The sequence below is a fragment of the Sphaeramia orbicularis genome, chromosome 19 (genome assembly GCF_902148855.1).
Source record: "Sphaeramia orbicularis chromosome 19, fSphaOr1.1, whole genome shotgun sequence".
NCBI lineage: Eukaryota > Metazoa > Chordata > Actinopteri > Kurtiformes > Apogonidae > Sphaeramia > Sphaeramia orbicularis.
The window spans coordinates 43,940,114-43,966,162 of record NC_043975.1 but is presented as its reverse complement, the minus strand read 5'-3'; the positions used below and the strand labels follow the sequence as shown (position 1 = coordinate 43,966,162).

Here is a 26,049-nt window from a genome sequence, read left to right as displayed (position 1 = left end):
TTTGAGCACTTTTGGTCGGTACTAACCATTGAAGACTGAGAACATCCAACAAGACCTAACCCCTGAAGTTTTGGAGATGTTCTGAACCAGTTTAGTTATTACAATGTGGCCCTTGTCAAAGCCCCACAGGTCCTTACACTGACCATGTTCCTGAATTTGACACAACAGAATTCAAGGACTAAATGTTCATTTTCTTTCTGATATATCCCAACTAATGAATGGAACCACTGTAACTAGTGTAGCTGCTCCTAATTTTTTTTCTTCCGGCTAGAGAAGAGAACCATGCTCCGACTGATGGTTGTTTCAGATTCAGAAAACTTCATTTATCCCATATGGGCAATTCATTTGCAGCTTACTGCAGACATCAGCCAACATCCAAAGTGCAATATAATAAACATAAATAAATCAGTGCACAAATAAAAGATCACTGGAAGCAACTATGAATAAATGCATTTAAATAATCAACAATAAATAGTCAATAAATACCAATGCAGACTAGAGGACCCTATTGGTTCTGCTAACATAATAAAAAAAATGTTGATGTTGATGAATGGTTGGTTTATTTTTTTGCATTTCTCAGACTCCAAACCATGGTGAAAAACTGAAATAATATAAACCATAACATATAATGTCAAAATGTCAGCATCAAAAAGCATATATAACACAGTATTTAAAATAAACCTCACACATAGGGATGTACCGATACCACTCTTTTCCAGACTGAGTACAAGTACAAGTACTTAAACATTTGAGTACTTGCCGATAACAAGTACCAATATGAGTACTTAATAATCCCATTCCAGTTGTTAGTTCCTTTTGTAAATGTGCTTTATTGTCGTTGTCATTAGTCTGACTCAAGGTTATTATCGTTAACGAAAACGAACGAAATGACGAAAACTAAAATTGAAAAAACATTTTCGTTAACTGAAATTAATAAAAACTCTAATTAAAAGAAAAAAACGATAACTAACTGAAACTGTATCGTGAGCTTACAAAACTAACTAAAACGTATAAAAATTATGGATACAATTCCCTTCGTTTTCGTCTTTGTCAATGTCGGATTGATATCAAATTAATTTATTTCGCTCCAGCAGTTTGAGCCGGTGACACCATACGACACTTCACAGTCTGTCATGTCTGGTCACTGGTGGTTTCCAGTGGTCTTCTGGTCCCCACTCTACCTGGAACATACAGACTAAAGCTGGGACAAAGCAGCACAGTCCTGTCTGGGGTTTACTGTAGTGATACATGGGTCAGGTTTTTTTTTTTTTTTGGCGTACCGTGTGTGTGCGCGTGAGTGACAGAGACAGAGCAGAGCTAAAGGACAGAGTCAGTGTTGAACTAGCATCCAGGTAAAAACTGGAGAGTTTATCACCATGAAAAGGCCTTCCAAGTCCTGACTGGAACAAAGTACTGCTACTGACATTTAATGTGTTGGAATGAGCGTTTGTCAATCAATCCACCAGGGGGCGCCACTTTAAATTAACCATACTGGACAAATACCACGAAGAAGAGGAAAGTTTTATGAAGAAGAAGAAAGTCAGTAATAATAAACATGTAGATGACAGAGGTAAAACTAATGAGATACTAATGTTGATATTGCTGAGGGTAGTTGTCCTAAATGTGTCAGTAGTTTTTCTCTAACTCACACAGTCGCTCTTTGAACAGATCCTCTACCTCCACGGTTCCCGCTGGTATTCTCCGTCTGGGTACATATAAGACAATATGATGATCTTTATATGGCTCTGGATACGCATCCGCTAGCTGCGTACCTGCTGCACTATGAGGTGAATGTCACACTGCTGTGAAGTTGTATCAGTGTGCTTGTATCGAAGCACTTGTACGAGTATGAGTATTACTACACGCACTCAGTATTGGACCAATACTGGTATTGGTATTGGTGCATCCCTACTCACATACATATCAATATAAATAATAATTACAAGTAATCCATACTGTGTGTGCCCTCCAACCAGAAGTAAGGAATAGCTCTTCTTAAAGATGTGTTTTTCCCATCATTCTGTTCTATTCATGACTTAACGGATGCATCACATGACTATGCGACCATGAAGTGTAATTTTTCTAGGTAAATTTTTTTGCGCAAGTTATATTCACGCAATTTGAGGGTCAATGGAAAAGCGACTAGTGACTGACTGAATAGGTGGTGCCTTGGATGGTTTGGATGCTGCGCTCTTCATGATGGGAAAATCTGTCCACTTTGAAAAATGTTTGACTCATACCGATTCAAATAGCCATTCTTCTAACTTTGGGTCTAAAATTGAAAACCTTGTTGTATCTAAATGTAATAAAAACATAGCACTTCTATCCTTGACATGTGTAATCTTGAATTTATAGTTAATCTGATAATTTTATTGGATAAAAGTAAATCTGTCCAAACACTCCCAAACCTTAAAGTCTTTATGATTGAACTCGAAAAATATGTTCACTCACTAGAATTTGTCTTTAACAAAAAAAAACACAAAAACTCTGACAATTTATAAACAACTGAATTTACTCTTTTGTATTTTCTTTTCTCTTTATCTTTGATATTTTAATCTTTTTTTTTTTTTTTCTCTTCTGTGTCTGTAAGCCTATGCATTATGCTAATTTATCTATTTGGATGATTTTTCTTTGTGACATCTTGATGTTTGTTTAAAACTATCGATGTTTTCTATGCATCTATATCTTAATAAAGAATTATTTTTAAAAAAATATATAATAAATTATACAAATAGCAATTTTCCTAATCTGTGTTCAAAAATAAGTTGCCTTCTTTTAATGTGTAACTTAATTGTGATTTGTTCATATGTCTTTTTTTAGTGACCCAAGCAACAGGACAAGTGGGTTTGGACTTAGATAATTACTTAAAATATTTGAAAGGTTTCCCAGAAGGACCTTCTGCCTTTGCATGACCTTTAATTTGTGACTTTTGTTTTGCCATCTGCTCTCTGCATTTCTCAGCATCTTGGAGTTATATTTGCTTTTACGCTTTCTTTGTTGTGTCTTAAATGTGAACTTACGGTCCTGCGTCTGTGTTTCTGCATCTGTTTCTGTCCTCGCCTCAGAACTCTTTCCTTTCATAACCTTGGCCTCTGATCTTTGCTAAGCCAGTTGAAGTCTTTGATCGGGCATATCCCCGTCTGCCGTCCATGGTGGAACTCTGTTAACTGACTGGGGAAAGGAGGGGGGTGTCAGGGAGGGAGCGGGCTGGTAAATCTGGGTCAGGACGTAGAGGGAAGGGAGGGGGTTGGAGGGAAACATTGGTGGAGCCTGACCCCAGAACAGGTGCTTCAGCTCCCACAGAGGATTTTCTGCAGAGGGCGGCTGTTCCACATAACTCCTGCCGAGTGGAAGAATGACTTGGTCTGAAAGAGTGAATCATGTCGGCACTTTTAGGGGTTTTACTGGGTCGTTGTTTTTAGCTGGAAGCAAAGGTCTAGATGTGTTTTCAATAGGATTTATTTTGAGCAGATAAACACGTAATGCATTGGTTGGACATTTCTAAAGGTGTTTGCACAGGGTCACATATGGTTACATCTACCTTCTATCTAGGGCTGTGTATTGGCAAGAATCTGGCAAAACGATACAAATCACAATACTAGGATTACGATACGGTACATCATGATATGTCACGATACTGTTAAAAAGGCAATTTTTTGTTTGTTTCTTTTTTTAAAAAATTATTATTTCCTGGAAGAATTGAATTACACCAGAAATCTGCACAAATACTAAACACATTTTTATTTAATTCCAACAGGATCTAATGTTATATCACAAAATGTTCCTGTGTTCAAACTGAAATTCTGTTTTACAGACATTACAGTTTAAGATCCTGTTCAAATGTTCATATTCTATTAGTTCATAACTAACATCAGAACATTATTTTTGTGTAATCCCAACAAAGGAACGAACATTATTTAATAAAATAGTGTTAAATAATAATAAATAAAATAGAAACAAAAAGGAAAAACAAAAATGAAGCGCCACAATATCTGCATTTGAATAAATACCTACAAATATCGATACAGTACTTTTTAATATCGATACAGTAATATGAAATCAAATATCGTGATATATTGCAGAACTGATATTTTCTTACACCCCTACCTCTATCTGCAGTATAACTTGTTGTAATTGTCCAAATTACGTCCGAAAATAACGAAGAGACTCTGGGTTTAAAAAGACGCATTCCTTTTTACTGCGGCGACTCAAAAAACACATCCAACTTTTACAACTCATGGCATACATCAACTTACTTCTGTGAACATTTTCTAAGCTTCATGGGAAACAAAGTTATCTTAATACAAACAATCTGAGCATTCACTATTGCTTATTTTAACTCCACTTTTAACATAAATCATAAATAAAATGTATTGTGTCTTTTACTCAAAAATAAATTAACTGCAATTGCATATGCATTATGAAATTATAATAAATCCAAACACAATTTACTTATACTTCATCTTCCCCAAATAAAGTCACAACGTAACTCTGTAGTTCTGCCCTGTATGACAAACTGAATGGAGGTGGGAGGGAATACTGACAAAACTAATACAAATCCAATCACCATTATTCAGAAAAGGCCAATACCACTGATCAGTAAAGTGTCCTACAGGGAACACACACATCAGTTTATTATCAAGATAAAAACTTTAAAGTCTAGTGGCTTTGTCCACTTTAAAACAACACAATTTATGTTCAAAATAAAAAATGATCAGTTTCCTGTTCATATTCAGGGCTTGTTTAAAATGAGGGAAAGTGTTTATGATTTCAGAGGAAGTCTTGTGTTCAAAAACCTTCTGTTAGAACAAATATGAAGACATAGATAGATAGATAGATAGATAGATAGATAGATAGATAGATAGATAGATAGATAGATAGATAGATAGATAGATAGATAGATAGATAGATAGATAGATAGATAGATAGATAGATTTACTGTATTTATCCTGAAGTGGAAATTCAGAATACAAAATGCGGTCACTGCTCCTCAAAAACAGTCATACTACATTAATAATCAATAAATAAATGCAGAGTGTAAGTAGCTAAGAATAAGTTAGATTAAAAAGAAAGAATTCATGAAAATATATGAAGAATTTGAATGTTCATTTTTCCACTAAAACTATTGACTTATTTACTTTTTTGTTGTTGCTATTAGTCCTGCCACGATTAGTCGACTTAATCAACATAATCGACCATGAAAATTAGGCAATTTTTTTAGTCAACGTGTTGTTTTACTATCGACTGCCTATTTATTTTTGGTCTCCCTCCCATCTCAAACGCAGTAGGAATGGGATCTCCCTGCGACTGCTGCCAGAGACCAGCCACGGGTATGGCAGCGGCTTTGTGCCATGGGTATGCCGTCCGCCATGCCACTGATATGCTGTGGTGGCAGGGCAATCCATGCAGGCATTGGCTTCTGCAGCCATACCTCAGAGAGAGAGAGAGATACCCCCTTCTTATAAGTGTCTTAAGTTTCATCCCCCCCCCCCCCCCACATACCTCATTCACGCTCCCCCCCCCCCACGATTCAACATTTGATTTTACAAAAAACATCAGTCGAAACATTAGTCATTAGAAAATTTGTCGTTTGTGGCAGCACTAGTTTCTATTGTTACCTCCGCTGAAATCTGGCTCCATCATGTCAGTGATGCAAAGTCAGAAATGCCCATTTCTTCTAAACTGCCCCTCTTCAGGTCCATTTATTTTATTGAATTTCTCTGTTGAATTTCTTTAGTTCCACTCCATAAATGTCATTGTCTGTACAGTATCTGATGGATCAATAAATCAGTCATTAAGGAATATGACATGATTTTTTCATGAAGTATATAAACAATATTTAGCTTTTATTCTTATAGACACTATTGAAAGAGAAATTCAGGTTCTCAGGAAAATTGCCACTTATCAGTTAATCGTTAATTGATTGATAAGGTCAACCAACTAATGATTAATGGATTAATTGATAATTTGCATCCCTAATTGATATCCATTTGATGTCGTGGTTTGGTGATATGAGTGGGGGGAGTCGGCAGAATAAGCTCAGGCTTCAGCCGATTCCTTTTCAGCCTCTTTCCTTTTCAAACATTGTATCCTGCACTAATGTATAAGGCTGGAAATCTCTAAATAAACACACACACTATGACTATTAAAATATGAAAATGAACAAGCTGTCATATCACATGTGCCTTTTTATATTTAGCTTCTGTTGATGCTCAACTAATGAACTTCCTGTCCCTGTTTTTGTCGTCTGTCTGTTGTCAGAGGCTGAAGGATGAGATAGCAGAGGTGACCAGTGAGATTGAAAACCTGGGCCTGACTGAAGAGAGGTAAAGTGTGTCTGAAGGACCATCTGTGTGGATGTACGGAGGCGGTGCTGATCCACTCAGGTTCACTGTGGTTTATTCATGGGAATGGCACAGACCACAAGTGTCTGTCTGACAGGATACCTCCCACTGGGCAGTCTGATTTAGTCTGACACACCATCAGCTTTTAATGTTGAAATTAACTTATTGTTAATTCATTCCTAGTTGCAAAGGTAACTTAATTCAACTTTATTGTTTTGTCCAAACAACTGTAAAACTTCCACAGTGCAAAATGTTCTTTTAAGAAGGTCTGAATTAAAGGTGTCAGGTATTAGGTGGATTTAGGAGGATTTAATTAGAGAAATGGGAAATAATATTCATCATTATATTTTCATTAGTGTTTAATAATTTATCACAAATATGTAAATAAAATGTTTATATGTACAGAACAAGTAATTTAAATAGAAGATTCTCTTTTGTATATTTCTTCTTTCACTCTTGAATGTTTCTGTCTGTCTTTCTGCTCTTTGTTTTTTGTATTTTTGCTGCTGTAAAAACTGCAGTTTCCCCACAGTGTAATTAATAAAATCTTATCTTATCTAATAACACAAAGATTACTTTGTGTGTTTTCCTTAGCTTAGAATGAGTTGCTTATTCCTACAGGGGTGGGGGGGGGACAGGTTGACTCCATACAGTCCATCATGTTTCCAGAGCAGCTCCACCAGTGTCTACTGTCAACTCAAATGTTCAGTATTTTCATGGGGAGCATCACCAAAGTCCAGTAAAAAGGTCAAACAGGTCATAACCTCCAATCAGTAACGGTCAAACCACAGAGACCCAGGAATAAATGAGTTCTGTATGGAGGCCTGTGAAACAGGCATGCAGCTTTTATTTAATATGTATTTATCTTACAGTTACATGTGTTTTAACATATAGATGTGTGTTCTCATGTACAGTGAGGTTGTTCACAGATTGTGAATTGTTCTTTTTCCAGGAAAAGCATGCAGAGGAATAAACAGATGGCCATGGGCCGGAAGAAGTTCAACATGGACCCCAAGAAGGTACTGATTAGGGATGTAACAATTATCGGTATAACAATAAACGGCGGTAAAATTGCAGATGGTTAGTATTATTGTTTAAATTCTAATTCTCATGATAACCGTGTTTGATTACCGCACTTTTAGGGGAAAAAATGCCTATGTAAAGATCTGCTTTTATGACAAATATTTGAGTATAGTTTTAATTTATTACAATTTTAATTTTCTATACCTAATATTTGGGACCAATATTCACTTTTAAAGTCTCTGAAAAGGTTTATTAAACATCTTTGTGTTATTTATACAATAAAGTATATACATTTTTCAAAGTGGATTTTATATATTTTTTGTGTTTTCTGGCCTTTTATGTTGATATAGTAGGTTAAAGTGAAAAAATAATAGGCAGATGATATAGATGAAGTTGTGCTGGAAAAAAAAGATACCAAACATGGGTATAGTAAACATTTGTTTAAATAGTATATAAAGGCAAAATCAAAAGGACTGAAAAACAGCCAAAAAAAGCCTCAGACCCCTAAGGGTTAATATTTGAATGTTTCTGCCAAGAGAAAGTACATTGTACCAAATATTTTATTTGTTTGTTTTTTTTAAAAATACAACTTGGTTAAATTATTTCATTGTGTGTATAAGTACTTTTTGAACATTTTGAGAACAATTTCAATAATACCACGATAATAATGATAACCGTGATAATTTTGGTCACAATAACCGTGATATGAAATTTTCATATCGTTACATCCCTAGTACTGATGAAGAAACAGCAGACTTCGTACCTCTGTGGTTCATCTGCAGTGGCTCTGACATATTTGACGTTCCATTTGATTAATAGGTGAAGTCTCAGTGCTTTTCAGTATCTAGACTACACTCTTTTCTGTGCTTCCTCTCAGGGGATCCGCTTCCTGATCGACTGCTCCCTGCTGAAAAACACCAGTGATGACATTGCTCAGTTTCTCTACAAGGGGGAGGGGCTTAATAAGACTGCAATTGGTGACTACCTGGGGGAAAGGTTAGTGATACTGGTGATTTTTTTTAATTTTCTCTTATTTGCGCTTATTGTGTTAGTGACACTAGCTGTCATGAGATCAATCTTACCTTAAAACACAAACTGCTTAAAAGAAGTGGACAGAGCCACCACAACCTCTCCAACTGGTTTTGGGAGGCAGCTTTGAATCCCGGAGTTTGGCATTGTGGCAGTCTCCATCTTGGGTTTTTGAAGTCAGAAGTAACTCTGGCAGGGCAGAAAGGTGGAGCTGAGGGAGTGTGAGGGATGGTTGGGGCTGATGCAAATCAATACCTTTATGTGTAGGGGTGTGTATTGGCAAGAATCTGGCGGTACGATACCAATCCCAATACTAGGATCACGATATGATATATCATGATATATCATGATACTGTTAAAAAGGCAATTTTTTGTTTCTTTTTTGAAATTATTATTTCCTTGAAGAATTGAATTACAGCAGAAATCTGCACAAATACTAAACACATTTTTATTTGATCCCAACAGGATCTAGTGCTATATCACAAAATGTTCCTGTGTTCAAACTGAAATGATGTTTTACAGACGTTACAGTTGAAGATCCTGTTCAAATGTTCATATTCTATTAGTTCAGAACTAACATCAGAACAGTATTTTTGTGTAATCCCAACAAAGGAACTAACATTATTTAATAAAAGTGTGTTAAATAATAAATAAAATCTAAACAAAAAAGAAAAACAAAAATGAACCTTCGTCATATCTGCATTTGAATGAATACCTAAAAATATCAATACAGTACTTTTTAATATCAATACAGTATTGTGATATGAAATATTGCGATATATTGCAGAACCAATATTGTCTTACACCCCTATTTATGTGACAGTAAATGGTATAAAATATCATCAAATATCTGAGGGACATATGACAGTTGTCTGTAAGTTTAAGTTGGTAACCACTGAAGCTGAATTTATGGTCGTGCATACCTCTGTGTTACGTAGGTACACTGTATCTGACAATGGTGTTATGTGCTCACGCACTCAAGCGTACTGTAGCAGCGTTGTTTTGAGAAAGTGTTGTAGTTTCTCCTCCAGATCAGAAGGTGGCAGTAGCGCTGGTATCGACTGGTTTTAAAGATGAAACTCCACTTGGGCAGAGTTGTTTCCATGGTTTCCATATCTTCTGGCAGGCATTTCCTGTTTTAGAACAACGATAGTGGCCGACATGGAGCAGTGTCTTTGTGAACTCATAGAAGTAAACGAAGAGATCATAGTTCTATTAAAAGTTTTACAGCGTAAGTGACAGAGAAGGAGGCAACACAGGAGATGGGACCGCTGAATGAAAACAGGTTAACTGACAGGGAGTACCAACATCTAATAATTATTGATTATACTAATCAAATAAAGGCACAATTTTGTTAAATTATGTGGGTTTATTAATGTGCAAAACCACAGGTTTATCAGGAGCAAAAAGTAACAAACAAGAGCAAAAGTAAAATAAGTAATGAACGCAAACTAATGAACTATATTCGGTGGAACCCACAACAGTTGTTGCTGTATAGTCCTGGAGACACATGATCATAAATTATCCAACCAGGAGGTGGTATCTCTCCGTTGCCGTGTCACGTAGTTACAATCTGGAAGAGGTGCAGGTCAAGGCTGTGGGGGGCTGTCCGAAGTGATGGAGTAGGTAGTGACATGTGACGTCTGCACGACCATAAATCCAGTTTAACAGTCTACTTGAGCCATTTTATTTTGTAAAGAGAATCTCTAAAAAACAACTTGGCTCAAATATTACCCAAATATCACCAGACATTTTTTTGGACATTAGATGTCACTTGTTTCAAAAGGTGTTCAGAGACATTCTAAAGTTATCAACTGACACTAAACCAGACACTTCAGCCGATTCATAGACACCAACTGAATCCTCCACGAGTAAACAAGAGGAGACAGTGGAAGAAAAAAAGTATATCTTATATTTTTTCTCTTCTTCTCCGTCATATTCAAATAAATCCCAGACAGGACTCTGCTGCTTTCTCCCAACTTTAGTCTCCATGTTTCCAGGTAGAGTGGGGACCAGAAGACGACTGGAAACCGCAAGTGACCACAAGTGATGGGCAGTTAAATATCATATTGTGCTGCTAGCTAAATTGCTTGAGCGAAATAAATGGATTTCGTATCAATCTGACATTGACAAAGACGACAACAAAGGGAATTTTATCCATAATTTTTATTCGTTTCAGTTAGTTTTGTAAGTACACAATACAGTTTCAGTTAGTTATCGTTTTTTTTCTTTTAATTACAGTTTTTATTTATTTCAGTTAACGAAAATGTTTTTACAATTCTAGTTTTCGTCATTTCGTTAGTTTTCGTTAACGATAATAACCTTGGTTACTAATATCACTACCAATACTTAGTATAAATACACATAACTGCTGACACTACTACTCCAAATACTAGCACTACCAGTGGATATACTAGTACTGCAGCTGTTAGTACCAATAATAGAAACCACTACCATCCATGTAAGTGCTGCTTGGATCCACTACTGCTGATCACCACTGTATTAGTTTTGATCAGAAATGTGAATTTCACTCTTTTATCACCTCTGTTTGAACAAGTATTCTGTTATGATACAAAGATTTACCTCAATATTTGCCAAACATAAGGTGATGATGTCAGTGATGAATGTGTATTACACTTCTCACTGTAGTATTTCTCAGTAGCTCTGTGTCAGTCACATAAATAGTCACTACACACATGTAAACTGAGGGATAAATGTCTTTGAGCTGATGCGTCAGTGCTGAGTCATGTGTTCATCTGTTCTGGAGCTAAACGGAGCCTCGGATCCTCAGTCTGTTTGTTTTCTGTGCACTCCTCCATGTGTGCGTGTGGGTTGTGTTTTGCGTGTGGGACGTTGTGTGTGTGTCACGCAGAGATGACTTTAACATCGAGGTTCTTCACGCCTTCCTGGAACTGCACGAGTTCACAGATCTAAACCTGGTCCAGGCTCTCAGACAGTTTCTGTGGAGCTTCAGGCTGCCTGGCGAGGCTCAGAAGATCGACCGCATGATGGAGGCCTTCGCCCAGAGATACTGTCACTGTAACCCCGGAGTGTTTCAGAGCACAGGTACGTACGTCACTGTGTTTGGAAGACGCACCAGAACGCAGACAGCAGTGTGTCCTTAAACCACAGCTTCAAACACTGTGGTTTTTGAAATAACACAATGTTTCCCTTTTTAGAGCAGTTTGGGGGTGTTTGTCTGTGGTTACACATGGGACATGCAGTTTATTTTTCAGTTAGACAAGTCAAAATTGATGTTTAAAATTATATACCTTTCTTAATTAAAATGAATAAGTAGATTTACTAAAAGAATTCTACTTTACATTCTTCTTTACTGTTCTCTCTGTCTTTAACCCTTAAAGACCCACAATTATTTTAGCACAACTTCCAAATTATATTTTTGTCTTTTTCTAGTAATTTATCACCATTTTTTTTTAACCCTATAATGCCAAACGTATCATATTTGATCCATGAGTTTTGAGGCCCTCTACAAGATCAGTGTGGTATTTATTTTCTTGAAAAACCTGATGCATACAATTAGATTCATGCAGTACACAGATAATCCACCAGGGGGAGGAGTTCATTCACCAGAGGCCTTTTCAGTGACACTACAAGACTGACATTAGTGAAGAAGGAGGAAGAACTGGGACCATTTAGAAAAGGAATTAACTATTTGTTCGACATGTTTGTGTTATATTATGTTTTTGTTTGTTCAAGAATAATAATATTTGAGCATTGAGACCTGATGGATCAAATATGATACATAATAATTGAATAATGATAAGAAAAATTATAATGATAATTTTCAGTAGAATACTTGAATACTATAATATTCGGTAGCTGCAACCCTAATAACATGTACGGCAGACGTACATCGGTTCCACATTTTGCTTTTGAACGGCCTTGATTACAGTTAATCAATACCAGCCTTTATGAACCTGAAAAGAACTGAAAACACAGAATTTATTTTGAATTAATTTTTGTTTATTAAATGATGAGATGATGATGAACTTTATTTTGAACACAAGTAGGAATAGAATATACATGTACTCAAAAGGTAAACAGTAATTACAAATTTAAGCAGAACACTCAAGAGTACTGAAGGCTCTTACTTGAATCTTATTAGTGATCGTTGTGAAGCTGAACTGGCCACACCGTTTCATATGTTCTGGTTTTGTTCAAAACTGAATAACTTTTGGCAGTCTATATTTAAATTTCTTTCTGATGTAACAGGGTCTCATATTGAACCTGAGGCAACAATTGCAATATTTGACATTACATTACATTCTTTCCGTTTTAACCAAAAATGTAAAAATCTGATTGCCTTCACCACTCTTCTAGCTCATAGAGTAATACTAGTTAAATGGAAAGATAAACAACCTCCAACATTTAAATCTTGGTTTCTGGATCTTTTACATCATTTAACATTGGAAAAAATTAGATATTCTATAAGAGGATGTGCCAATACATGTTTCAGTACCTGGTAACCTGTTCTGAATCACATAAAAGAGGCAGATGCATCATTTATTCCACAGTAGTCTTATTAATACGAGTCTGTGACTAATATCTGAGTTCGTTATTTTTGTTTATTTTATTATTATTGTTAATTATCGTCTTTTTTTATTATGCAACAGGGTGGGAAACTTTCATGGGTTTAGGTGAAGAAAAAAAAACAAAAAAAAAAGCAATGACTGTATTACGCTTTTCTGGATGACTCAATATGTAAAAAAACAAAACAACACTTTAAACAAAAAAGAATACTGAAGGCAACAAATTCACCAAAAAAGAAAATGTCCCAGTGTACAACTATTTCATTATGGCTCTTTGACAACACTTTATGTCCTGAATGCAGTTGGAAGAAGCCGAGCTCATACTGTCCAACCACAGGGTTATATGACTAATGTGCACAGTCCATAAAAAAGAGTAGGTCAGTTATTAAATTACTGAAAAAGAGAACAAATTATACCATATACAATAACTATTACTGTTTTACTATTACTGTTTATTGGTATTATATGTCAGGAATATAAGGTTTTTATAAATCTTAAATTTTAGAATGTTTTCACACTGTTCATTCTATTCCACTAAACCACTCCACATTATGAAATGCACATCTGTGTTAGATTTGTTCCAGTGAAATGTTTCATATGTAGTTTCTCTCTATAGTCATAACCACCATCTCTGTCTGTAAAAATATACATATATCATTTTTTTCTTGCTTTTTATAATGTGTGTGTATATATAGTTCTTTTTAAGCACATACAGCACAGGTGTCAAACATGCAGCCCGGGGGCCAAAACCGGCCCGCTAAAGGGTCCAAAAGGGGATGAATTTGTGAAATGCAGAAATTACACTGACGATATTAACAATCAAGGATGATAAACTCATTTAAGGTCGATTCAATCTCAAGTGGATCAGACCAGTAAAATACTATCATAATAACCTATAAATAATGAAAACTACAAATTTTTCTTTGTTGTAGTGTAAAAAAAAAAATTAATTACACAAAAATGTTTACATTTATAGACTAGCCCTTTACAAAAAATTTGAATAACATGAAATTTCTTAAGGGAAGTATGTGGAATCGTACCAGTATTCTGCCTGTTACGAATTGTTTTGTGTATTTGTAGATCCACTGTGATCTGTAAGTTGTAATGCATATGTATAAATGATAAACTAAGGCGTAATATTGTTAAAATTACACTTATTTTTCTTAAGAATTTTCATGTTCATATTTTTTCATGTTATGTTTAAGTATGGTTCATAGATGTAAACATTTTCAATACGGAGTTTGACTTTTTTTCACTCAAAAACGTAGAAAAAACTTTGGAGTTGACATTATTTATAAGTTGTTATCCTATTATTTATATTATTTTACTGGTCCGGCTCACTTTATAAAATATTAGGCTGTATGTGGCCCCTAAACTAAAATGAATTTGACACCCCTGACATAGAGTTTTACTGCATGCTGTTCTGTTGAAAGTATTCATTTTCCTCGTTGCCTTTAGCAAAATGACAAATATGACAAGTCTTCCACATATGTAATTAAAGTCTACAATTAAGGCGAAGGATAAAACTTCACATGAAAAATTGTTCTAAAGGACTGATCAAAATGTGAACATATGTTAATATGCAGTATATACAGTTGCAGAAAAAATTATTAGACCACCAAAAGTCATCAAAAACAATGGTTCTGTAATCCAGTCCTAACTCCTGTGTGTGTCATGTGACTAAAACAGACAGAAAAGAAAACATGTAATGTCTAAAAGCACTGTTTTTGTCAGTACAGTGACACAGATATTGATGTAAGAACTGAAGTGATTTTGGTTTTTATCAAGAAAACATGTTAAATGCATAGATATCAGCTGTGAAATTAAACTACTATGAGACATTTTTGTTGGTATCATTATATTTGTCCACACAAATGGACCTTTAGTTGGACCAGGCATTAAAATGAACAAGAAACTGAAGAAAACAAGGGGTGGTCTAAGAATTTTTTCCGTGACTGTAAGTGTGGATTTGTTTAAAGGGACAAGCCCAGTAAAAACGCATTGTCTGTCTTTGTTAGACACATGTTACGTGTTGTCGTTTGCTGTGATCATGCTGAACACCAGTCTACACAACCCAAATGTGAAGGACAAACCATCTGTTCAGAGGTTCACGGCCATGAACAGAGGCATCAACGACGGAGGAGACCTGCCTGAGGAGCTGCTCAGGGTGAGGAGTCCACTCAGAGCTCCAGTCTGACCCCAGTGGACCAAACATGTGGACACCCTGTCCTCTGAGGGGCCCACATATGCAGCATATATTTACACGTCTTTTACATCCCATACACTTCAAGGCATGGTCAAGGCCATCCCAGATGGACCGCCCACTACTGTTTAATTCCCAACTGTTGAACCAGACCAGTTTCAGACGAATAGTCCACATAATTATAAAGGTCTAAATGCCATCTGAAACAGACTCAAAGGACAACATTTAGTTTCAAATAGTTTTAAATGAAAAATATCAAAAACTACTGCGTCACAGATGGACAAAACAATTTACGTCTATTTTTTCCAGAATTCCACAGTTCTCCACAGTGAAGTTCCTCTGACATTTTCCTCCTCAAATGTATTCAGTGTAAACCTTAAACCCTCTATTTTACAACCCAATAATTGGTTATAGAGGAAAAAAGTAAGGGATCAAACCTAAATAGAAAGAGTTTAGACAAATGTCAGCATCATAGATAGACAACAAAAGGAAACATCAAATTAAACATGTTTTATTTCAATTATCAATATCATATACATTTATTTATAATATTTACAACATACAAATAATATTAACATTATATTCAAAAGTATTTTGCATAGATACGAGGGCTGTTCAATAAGTTCATGGCCTCACCCAGAAATACTGGTTGTTATAATACAGGATGTTACATTCTTTCGTGATGGGATAGTGATGCTTGAACATCGATGGACCAAGTGCATTGCTGTAAATGGAGATTATGTTGAAAAATAAAATATAAATTATCAGTCTGTGTTGTTCTGTTCTGGGTGAGGCCATGAACTTATTGAACGGCCCTCGTATGTGCATTTATTAATTTGAAACACTGTTTAGAATATGACATAAATAATAGTCAAATATCAGTGAATTTGGAATAAATGTAGTTTATTTATAGTTTATAAAATGAACCCAGAATGACGGCACTAAACTGGGTCACTGTACAAACATTCACACTCACAAAACTACTCGCATTTTTGTTTCACACATTTTTTCTCATTTCAAAATAAAATTTCCTGAAAACATGAATAATTACCGACCCAAAAATGTAAGTTTGGTGTAGATTGTCATTTAATTTTTTTGACCAGATGTGAACCTTCCCTTGACGACTTCTTTCAGTCCTCAGTTTTAATACGACACCTTCAAATATCAGTATTGAAGTATCATTCAGGATCTTTTCTTGAAAATACTGGTAATCTATTTAATATATAAGGCTTTTTAGACAGAACTGTTATGTATAGTGGAGTATTTTAAGTGCAACGTGATATCATGACTCGCATAAATATGCCACTTTTAATTGGCCTGTTATCTGTACTTATAAACTTTCCACATGTATGTTCACGCTGTGTCAAATACCACGCACTGAGGGTTAGGGTTAGGGTTACGTGACCCGGAGATCGTGGTGTAAATTGACACACAACCAAATGGTGCTGAATATGAACATGAAAGGTTGAAAATACGTACATAGAGCACGCCAAATGCCATAAGAACTGGTGTGACTTACAACGTGATTTCATGAGATCAGTCTATTAGGTGAGACATTAGTAGTTTTTTTTTTAAACAATATATTTATTGACATTTTTTCTTATATGCACACATACACTTGTAAATATACACACAATTATAGCAAGTATGTAGACCTGTGTCTCACTAACAAAGGCACTTGCAGTATTACATGTGTTGTAAACAAAAACAAAAAAACAACAAAAAATTACGAATAAACAGTAAACATACACATCACAAACTTCTCAGCCATAAACATTTGTGCACAATTTAATACCCTGACATTAGCACTTTTGCTTACTTTTATGCTAGATCTGAAAACGAGGGGTACGTGATACCTCCAAAAACACTCATCACAATAAAACTCATTTCTTTCCAATTTAAACTTCTGTCAGTTTATATCAAAGTTGAAGAAGTCAGACAGTGAAACATTTGTAAAAGACAAAAAATTGCATGATTTTGTGCTTATTTTGGTTATTTCTATTTTTATTGAATGTTGTAAAAGCCAAAATCAGAATAAAGATGAATTACCTGAGTTTTTAGTCACCTCGAAAAACCCCCAACGTAAAATATGTAATAAGGGGAAACTGATTTAACATTTTTTTGACAGTGTTAAAATAAACGGTTTATTAAAAAAAATCTATTATGATAGTGATAATCATTGCGATAGAGAATTAGATCGTTTTATAAAATTAGTTATTTTAAATTAATGAAATGAATAAATGATAATGAAAAATCTGAATAATGATAAGATAAACAAATACAAATGTAATAAGACGATGCAAGAGACAAGTGTAAAGAAAATAAGCCCTAAAGACACATTAACACTAATTATTATGTAAAATCATAAAAGTTATTATTCCAGGAAAAATGATCATGATGCAGTATATTACAAACATAAAGTGAAATGATACGAAATGTTCTACTTGTGGTTTTGTTTCCACACTCAGATTTCAGCCTGTTCTGTATTTCCTCTTGTTCATCACATGTTGCATCCCTCCTCCATATAGAACCTGTACGACAGTATCAAGAACGAACCCTTTAAAATCCCAGAGGACGATGGGAACGACCTGACGCATACCTTCTTCAACCCAGACAGAGAGGGCTGGCTTCTCAAACTCGGTATGAGTAGTTTTCATTTGTTTTTATATTGATTCATATTCTAACTTGTGTTCAGCAGTCACAGTCGACTGTAGAGTTGAATTTTCAAGCCCTTAGAACAGTGTTTTTCAACCGTGGGGTCGCCTGAAATGTCTAGTAATTGAAAAAAAATAAAAACTTCTTAATATAAATATATGGTGAGTTGACAGAGCCAATCCCAATCCATAGCAGACAAACTGTCAGACTGAAGCACTGTGGTTCTGTTTATCTGTCAAAAGTTCATTGTGGTCAGTTTCAGATGCTGAAACTTCATAATTCATAGCAGGGCTGCACGATTTTGGCAAAAAATAAAATCCCGATTTTTTTCTTTAAATACTCGATTTTCGATTTCGATTCCATTTTTTGGGCAAAACTACAAAAGACAACAGAAGTCAGCATGTCATTTTTGTGAGCAGCCCACAATGCAAGCCACTGGTCCCTACCTCAAATCTGTGATGGTATCACATGATGAACCCACAGAAGTTTTTTTTTTTTTTTTTCATTAAATCTTTATTGAATGAAGTAGAGTATACAAACAATGTATGCAACAGGAAAATAACATAACAAGTTTGCCAGGGGGAATACACTACAATACAATGTCCAAATCAGAGCAAATACTGAATGTTTTTAGAGCCTTTTTGTTTCCAGATTTATCTAACAGTTTTAAATAAAGTTCAACGTCTTTCAAAAAGTAAATAATATTTGGTTTTGTGTTACAGAACTTACATTTGTGAATGAAAAATTTAGCAAGTAAGAGAAATAAATTAATTATAACTTTTTTTTTTCCCTTTTTTGGGGTATCTGGGCCCACAGAAGTGATACCACTGTAAGTCAGTGACAGGCATCAGTCATGCGTGCGTGGACCACATAATATGAGTGATCCCCATGGGTTCTATTTAAACTGGGGGATCCGTGCGTGGAACAGACTGACCAAGGACACGCTGGAGGGATTCTATCTGTGGAGCTGGTGATGTGTCTGGGCACAGGGCTGTCTGGGCTCCTCTGTTGAGGCTGCTGACCCCACAACCCAGACCCAGATCAGAAGAAGACAGTACGGTACGGATCCGGGACAACAGAAGATGAGTGATCCCCATGCAGTTATATTTGAATTGCGGGATCCGTTTGTGAAACCACAGCTTACATTGGTATCACGACTGCTGGTTCATGAACAGATTTAACGTCTGTGGTCATTACACAGACTTCTGTGAAAGAACGCTGTCGCTGATAGGAGGAAGAGCCTACAGTAGCCCATGGGTGCGCGGCCCGGAGGCGATTTCTATTTAAAATCAATTAATCGTGCAGCCCTACTTCATAGTTTGAGTTCTTGTTTGTTCAGTATTAATTGTCAGCCTTGTAAATCCAAGCTGGACTGACTGTACATATCCTGACCAAGGAAAATCCAATTCTCCCTTTGTGCAGTAATCTACACCTGGCTTTACTGCCTCCATCCATAATAATATACGTTATATAGACAAAATGTCCTCTAACATTAACCTGTATTTGATACATAGGATAGAAAACTATTACAGGATGAAAAACTAATTAATTTTAGCAAAAAAAAAAAAAACAGTCTGTTTTGAATATCTGGGGTTGACAGAAATTTGTGATGTTAAAATGGAGTCAGGAGTAAAAAAGGTTGGATAGTATAATACAATGTACATCATTGTGATAAAAAGTAAAAATAATAATCATGAGTATATGTATTTCCTGTAGATATGGATTTTTAAAGGTGCTGTGATTGGAAAAAATGAAAATGACCCTTGAAAGTGCTTGAATTTGACCTTGAAAAATGAGTACAAACCCTGATTCTATGTGAAAACAAATACCACGAGTTTGTAAAGAATTTATGCATGAAAGGGTTAAAGTAAACAACACCTGTGGTCCATATCATCTCTGCTGGTTTTCTATCATCCCTTCATTCTTAGGCTGATTGTTGACGTTCTTTAGCTGATCTCAGAACAGAACACACATCTTCATCTTCAGCTGAACGTCTCCTGCCCTCTGCTGGTTCACTGTTAAAGGACCATCAGTGTCTAGATGGGCAGGAGTTTATTCTCTGAGCTGCACAAATGCCAAGCAGTCACAGTTTTGTCACCTTTAAAATAAAATATAAAAATTCCTGTGGATTTTCCAATCCAACTTTATTTGTAAAGCACTTTAAAAACACTGCTGGTGGACCAAAGTGCTGTACAGAAGAATAAATAAAACCTAAATAAAAGAATAAAATACAGGATAGATTAAAAAGCCATACAAGTAAAAACGACAGAATAAAGAAATAAATAACAGATAAATAAGAACAATAAACCACTACCAAATAAAAACAATAGAATAAAGATAGTACCTTCAAACATCTCACATGGTTTCAAAAGCCAAAGAAAAAAGATGGGTTTTAAGAAGGGATTTAAAAACAGACAGAGAGGAGGCCTGTCTGATATGGAGAGGCAGATCGTTCCATAGTTTAGGAGCTGCTGCAGCAAAGGCACGGTCACCCCTGAACTCATGTGTACTTTTTGGTACACATCGGCAGATTTTAATAGAAACCATTTTAACCTTCGTTCATGTGTGTGTGTGGATCACCGGACCAGGTTCAGGTCAGCAGCAGCGGTTGTAGTCTGGACTGAAAATATGTCCAAACTTGGAGCCCATTACCTCAAATGTTCAGTTGTCGGTTGAACGGGACAGAGCGGCACAGCCGACGACCTGGAGGGGGCGGGGCCTGAAGTGTCTCCTGTGCATTTAAAGCGCCAGTGCTCCAAACCACCTTTCTGGTGTCATTACTCAGAAATAGGGTTGAAGATGGACCTGTACACTGCAAAAATCTAAATCTGACCAAGTGTATTTGTCTCATTTCTAGTCCAAATATCTCATCACACTTAAAATCAGACAGAATCACCTAAAGAGGAACTTTTTAGTGAGAAATAAGAACTGATTTATAGACAATAGATCTGGAAAGTCTGATTTCAAGAAATCTGACCAAGATAATTTTCACTTGTTCCATTGGCAGGTTTTTTTTTTGCTTAATTCAAGATTTTTTTTTTTTGCTTAATTCAAGCAAAAAATCTGCCATTGGAACAAATGAAAATTCTCTTGGTCAGATTTCTTTAAATCAGATTTTCCAGATCTGTTGTCTGTAAATCAGTTCTTATATCTCACTGAAAAGTTCCTCTTTAGGCGATTCTGTCTGATTTTAAGTGTGATGAGATATTTGGACTAGAAATGAGAAAAATACACTTGGTCAGATTTTAGATGTTTGCAGTGTGGAATTGAATTAATGAAGAATTCAGACCCAAACATAGCATTTATAGTTTATGTAGACCACAGAGAAATGTGGGAAAATGAAGAATTAAATTTAAAAAAGACAAATATCACTGCTTTAATTGTGTTCTTTTCTAGTCTTACTTTATTCCTACAGTGTTTTTAGGTTTTTTTCACCAAAAACATCTCTTCTTTTCAAACCTGGTCATTTTCTGATTTATTTGCGTTATTTTGTTGCCTTTGCGAAGTTCTTTGTGACACAGTCTATAAAATCGCCTGTAAATGTATTTCTTTAGAATATTGTCAAAATAAATGTGGTTTTTAAATCCTCAGTGAACACTAGTGTGTTTATGTTCAGACTGATGCCTGACATTGTTTTTGTTTGTTTTTCATGGTGTTCCCCACTTTCAGGAGGTATGTATGTCCAACCCCCGACTTTAATTCTCTGCTTTGCTTCTGAGCTGCCCCCCCCCACCCCATTGCTGTATGCATCCTCTACATCTGCTGTCATCTCCCCCTGCGCTGTGTGCTCTTACACCTGGATGTGAAAAAACTAAACCAGTGTCATTTCACATCTGCTGCTGATTATTGGCCCTGACTCTTTAACCTGCGCTTTATGATCAGCTGACCTTCAATTAGTTTCTGCTTCGTTTATGCCCTCGACACATGCACCCACCACTGTAAAAGCACTCCTCTCTCTCCTCAGGTGGACGAGTGAAGACCTGGAAGAGGCGCTGGTTTATTCTCACAGATAACTGCCTCTACTACTTCGAATACACAACTGTAAGTCGTTCCTGTACCTGCTCCACTATGAATATGTCCCAAAATGAAGGATGATGTCACAGCTGTGTTTGTCTGTCTGCTGTCGTTACTAGGATAAGGAACCCAGAGGGATTATTCCACTGGAAAACCTGAGCATCAGAGAGGTGGAAGACTCCAAGAAACCGGTAAACTCCTCAGCTCTGCTCACTTTGTCATGAGTGACTGTCTGCATGGTTTATGGTCTGTGGATCTGTTGGTAATTGGATTTTATTTTCAGAAAAAAAAAGAAAAACTAGTGGTTAATTGATTTTCATTTTAACCCTATACATCAAACGCATCATATTTGATCCATGAGTTTTGAAGCCCTCTGCATGATCAGTGTGATATTTATTTTCTTGGAAAACTTGATGTATACCTTTCTCAATTAAAATAAGTAGATTTACTAAAATAATTCTACTTTACATTGTTCTTTACTGTTCTCTGTCTTTAACCTTGAAGACCCACAACTATTTTTAGCCCACCTCCCAATTTGTATTTTTGTCTTTCCCTAACATTTATTTTAACCCTATAATGTCAAACATCATATTTGATCCATGAGTTTTGAGGCCCTCTACATGATCAGTGTAATACACCTTTTCTTGGAAAACCTGATGTATACAATTAGATACATGCATTACACAGATAATCCACCAGGGGGAGGAGTTCATTCACCAGAGGCCTTTCCAGTGACACTACAAGACTGTCATTAATGAGGAAGGAGGAAGAACTGGGACCATTTAGAAAAGGAATTAACTATTTGTTAGACATGTTTGTGTTATATTATGGTTTTGTTTGTTTAATAATAATAATAATAATAATAATAATAATAATATTTGAGCATTGAGACCTGATGGATCAAATATGATACAAAATTGAAACTCATACATGGAAACTGATATTTGAAAAAAAAATGTTTTTTGGTTGTTCAGAAGGACCAATAAAGGCTCCAGTTTCAAAGAACTGGAATTTACTGTCAATGATTTAATGGTTCAGGCTTTACAGGGTTAAAATAGAAGAGTTAAAATAGAATTTCAAGGCTTTTTTTTTTTTTTTTTCAGCGTCAAAACAGATTAACCAAATTTTTTTTTAAAAAGGATTGATTTTCATTTTCTCTAACAACAAAAAATAAAGTTACTACTTGACAGAAATTGAAAAAACGGACCAAAAACAGAGAGAGACACAGTAGAAAGGAAAAAGAGACGCAGAAGAAAAGTACAAGAGACAGTACAAAGGAAAAAGATGCAGTAGACAGGAAAAAGTCTTAGTTATGATTGATTTCTTCTTTGGAGAAGCTGGTAAAGTGACGTGAGGTGGTGCAGTCTTGTCCCATTTGTGACTGTTCTGAAGTCCACTCACAGTGGAGAACTTCATCCAACCCACATATAAATCTATATCAGTGAACTCCCCTTGAACACTTTTCATCCCAACACCAGATCTGTTCAGTCTAATACCAGACAGGAAACAGTTGGATCAAAATTCAGTTTTTTTTTATCCCCTGAATCACAACATTTCTCCTTCTGTCTCACTCACTGTTTTCTTGTGTATTTCTGACGTTTCTCAGAACTGTTTTGAGCTTTTCATCCCGGACCACAAGGATCAGGTGATAAAAGCCTGTAAGACGGAGGCGGACGGCCGAGTCGTCGAGGGCAACCATACGTTTTACAGAATCTCTGCCCCGACCGCGGAGGAGAAAGACGAATGGATCAACAGCATCAAGTAAGTCCCAGTCTCAGGAAGAGGTTCTCCACCTGCTCCTGGTCTGAAGGTCTGGCTCTAAACCCCTCCTGGTTTCTCATCTGCAGAGCTGCCATCAGCAAAGACCCCTTCTATGAGATGTTAGCCGCTCGCAAAAAGAAAGTGTCCAGTCTGAAGGGGCTGTAGAAGAGGCACGAGGTCGAACAGTCAATCAGGAAACGTGTTTGTTGAGTCCAGTGGACATGGACGTGAGCGCTGTAGACATGGACCTACAGGACGGAGCTCCTGGACCCTCTGCTCCTCCTCCTCCTCCTCCATCTCCTTCTGCTTCTGTACAGGTCTGACCTTCTGCTCAGTGTATCATTTCTCACACATTTCAGACTCGTTCATGACGACGTTTCCATCCACTTTGTTCTGGGTTCTCTGCTCTCATCCTGCTAAAGCTGGACATGATGTGATTCACACTAGGAAGTTTATTTGTGGCTTTAAATGATTTGGAAATGACAGAGCTGGGAAGACGACTGAAAAAGTAAACAAAATAAACTCAGAAGACAGAAGAAAAATGTGTATTGTGATAAGTCCAATTATCACAGTCTGTCATATATAATACGGCTGAATGTCATCACGTCTAAATGTAGAAAAGTAGCTGGTTCCATTTTCCCACTGTTTGCAGATGCTCTTTGAGTCAAACACTGTCTTGAAAATGTCACTGAGCCTGTTTACATGACCATCAAAAATCTGATAACTGGGAGTAATCCAATAATTACCATAATCAGATGCGATATGTTTCCATGCACTTCAGAAATGTGGTAATTAAAAACCCTGGTTTACATGTTTCAGTCCATTATCATATTTCTTTCAGAGTATGGATGTATATTATGACGTAAGAGATTTTTTTGTTTAATTCAAGATTTTTTTTCTTAATGCAAGATTTTTTTTTGCTTTCTTCAAGGTGTTTTTTTTTTTTGCCTAATTCAAGTTTATTTTTTATGCTTAATTCAAGAATGTTTTTTTTTTGCTTAAATCAATATTTTTTTTTGCTTAATTCAATATTTTATTTTTCTTGATTCAAGATGGGGTTTTTTTTGTCTTAATTCAAGATTTTTTTTGTTTTGCTTAATTCAACCAAAAAATCTGCCAATGGAACAAGTGAAAATTATCTTGTTCAGATTTGTTGAAATCAGATTTTCCGGATCTATTGTCTATAAATCAGTTCTTACATCTCACTGAAAAGTTCCTCTGTAGGTGATTCTGTCTGATTTGTGTGAAGAGATATTTGGACTAGAAATGAGAAAAATACACCTGGTCACATTTAGATTTTTGCAGTGTGGAGTTGAATTAATGAAGAATTCAGACCCAAACAGAGCATTTACAGTTTATGGAGACCACAGAGAAATGTTGGAAAATGAAGAATTCGTTTAAAAAAGACAAATATCACAGCTTTAATAAAGGTTAAAAATAGACAGATTCCTTTGGGCAGTTCCACTCAAGTATCACTGGGTCTTAATGGGTTAATGGAAACACTCACATGTACAGTTTGTAAAATGCAACATCTGCAGAGATCCTGATGATGAGGGGAAACAAAAGCAGCAGCTGATGAAACATCTGTGCACAGTGTGAAGATGGAACATCCAATAGTACGGAAGCACTGAAGAAAATGAGCTACGATAATAGAAGGTGATGCACATACAGCAGTGATCGGCCACGTCAGTCCCACTTAGTCTGTACTGAAATAAAACTATGCAAAAGGAGCATGAGGCGGTCTTAGTTTAGTTGCTCAGGTGGATTGTGGGACGGCATCATCTGTCTCATCTACAGGTCACGTGTGTATGTGGTGGGTTTCTCATGTACGGGTACATCTCAAAAAATTAGAATATCATGAAAAGGTCAATATTTTTTGTCAGTCATTTCAGAAAGTGAAACCCATATATTCCATAGACTCATTAGACAGAGTGCAGGGATGGGAATCGATAAGAATTTAACAATTCCGATTCGTTATCGTTTCTCTTATCGATTCTCATTGGGTGAGGGAATAAGAGTATAAATGGATGTGTTTGCATTAACTGTCTTTTATATTTCCATCTGCACAGAAAATATAACATATACAGTATACACAAATAATAACAGATGATGGCGGGCCCGGTTTTTGGGGGGGGGGGGGGGGGGGGGGGGGTACAGTGAAAGTGAAACTAAAGACTCGTTACTAATTCCTCTATTGCTGCATTTCCACTACGTGGAACTGGTTCGACTCTCCCGTTGTTGTGCACGTCATTTCCTTTCCCCTTCAGAAACTTGTATTTGAGGGGGTATGACGTTTGTTGCCCGCACTGGAACCGGAACTGGGCCCGGATGACGGCCTGGTGTTCACTCTGCTGCTAGATTCACAAGCACCGCTAAATATTGAATCAAATGAATCACATGCTGTGGACAAATGTTTGAACAGATTGGAGGGATTCCACCCTTTGAACAAATGAAAGCTTTGACAGTATTT

General features: G+C 36.2%; 1 protein-coding gene across 3 annotated transcripts in view; it reads left to right on the top strand.

The window, feature by feature from the left end:
* cyth1b (cytohesin 1b) overlaps positions 1–23,966 on the top strand; it is a 40,695-nt gene extending 16,729 nt beyond the window's left edge. For 2 of the 3 annotated variants that reach the window (XM_030121969.1, XM_030121970.1), the window contains exons 3-12: positions 6,262–6,326; positions 7,297–7,363; positions 8,245–8,363; positions 11,269–11,462; positions 14,965–15,113; positions 17,678–17,790; positions 21,767–21,845; positions 21,938–22,009; positions 23,425–23,579; positions 23,666–23,966. In XM_030121969.1, coding sequence (XP_029977829.1) covers positions 6,262–6,326; positions 7,297–7,363; positions 8,245–8,363; positions 11,269–11,462; positions 14,965–15,113; positions 17,678–17,790; positions 21,767–21,845; positions 21,938–22,009; positions 23,425–23,579; positions 23,666–23,744 — 1,092 coding nt within the window. In that variant the 3' untranslated portion in view covers positions 23,745–23,966. Of the gene's footprint in view, positions 1–6,261; positions 6,327–6,869; positions 6,878–7,296; positions 7,364–8,244; positions 8,364–11,268; positions 11,463–14,964; positions 15,114–17,677; positions 17,791–21,766; positions 21,846–21,937; positions 22,010–23,424; positions 23,580–23,665 lie in introns of those variants that run through there. The other variant, XM_030121971.1, reaches the window with a different exon arrangement.
* The last annotated feature ends 2,083 nt before the right edge of the window (positions 23,967–26,049 follow it).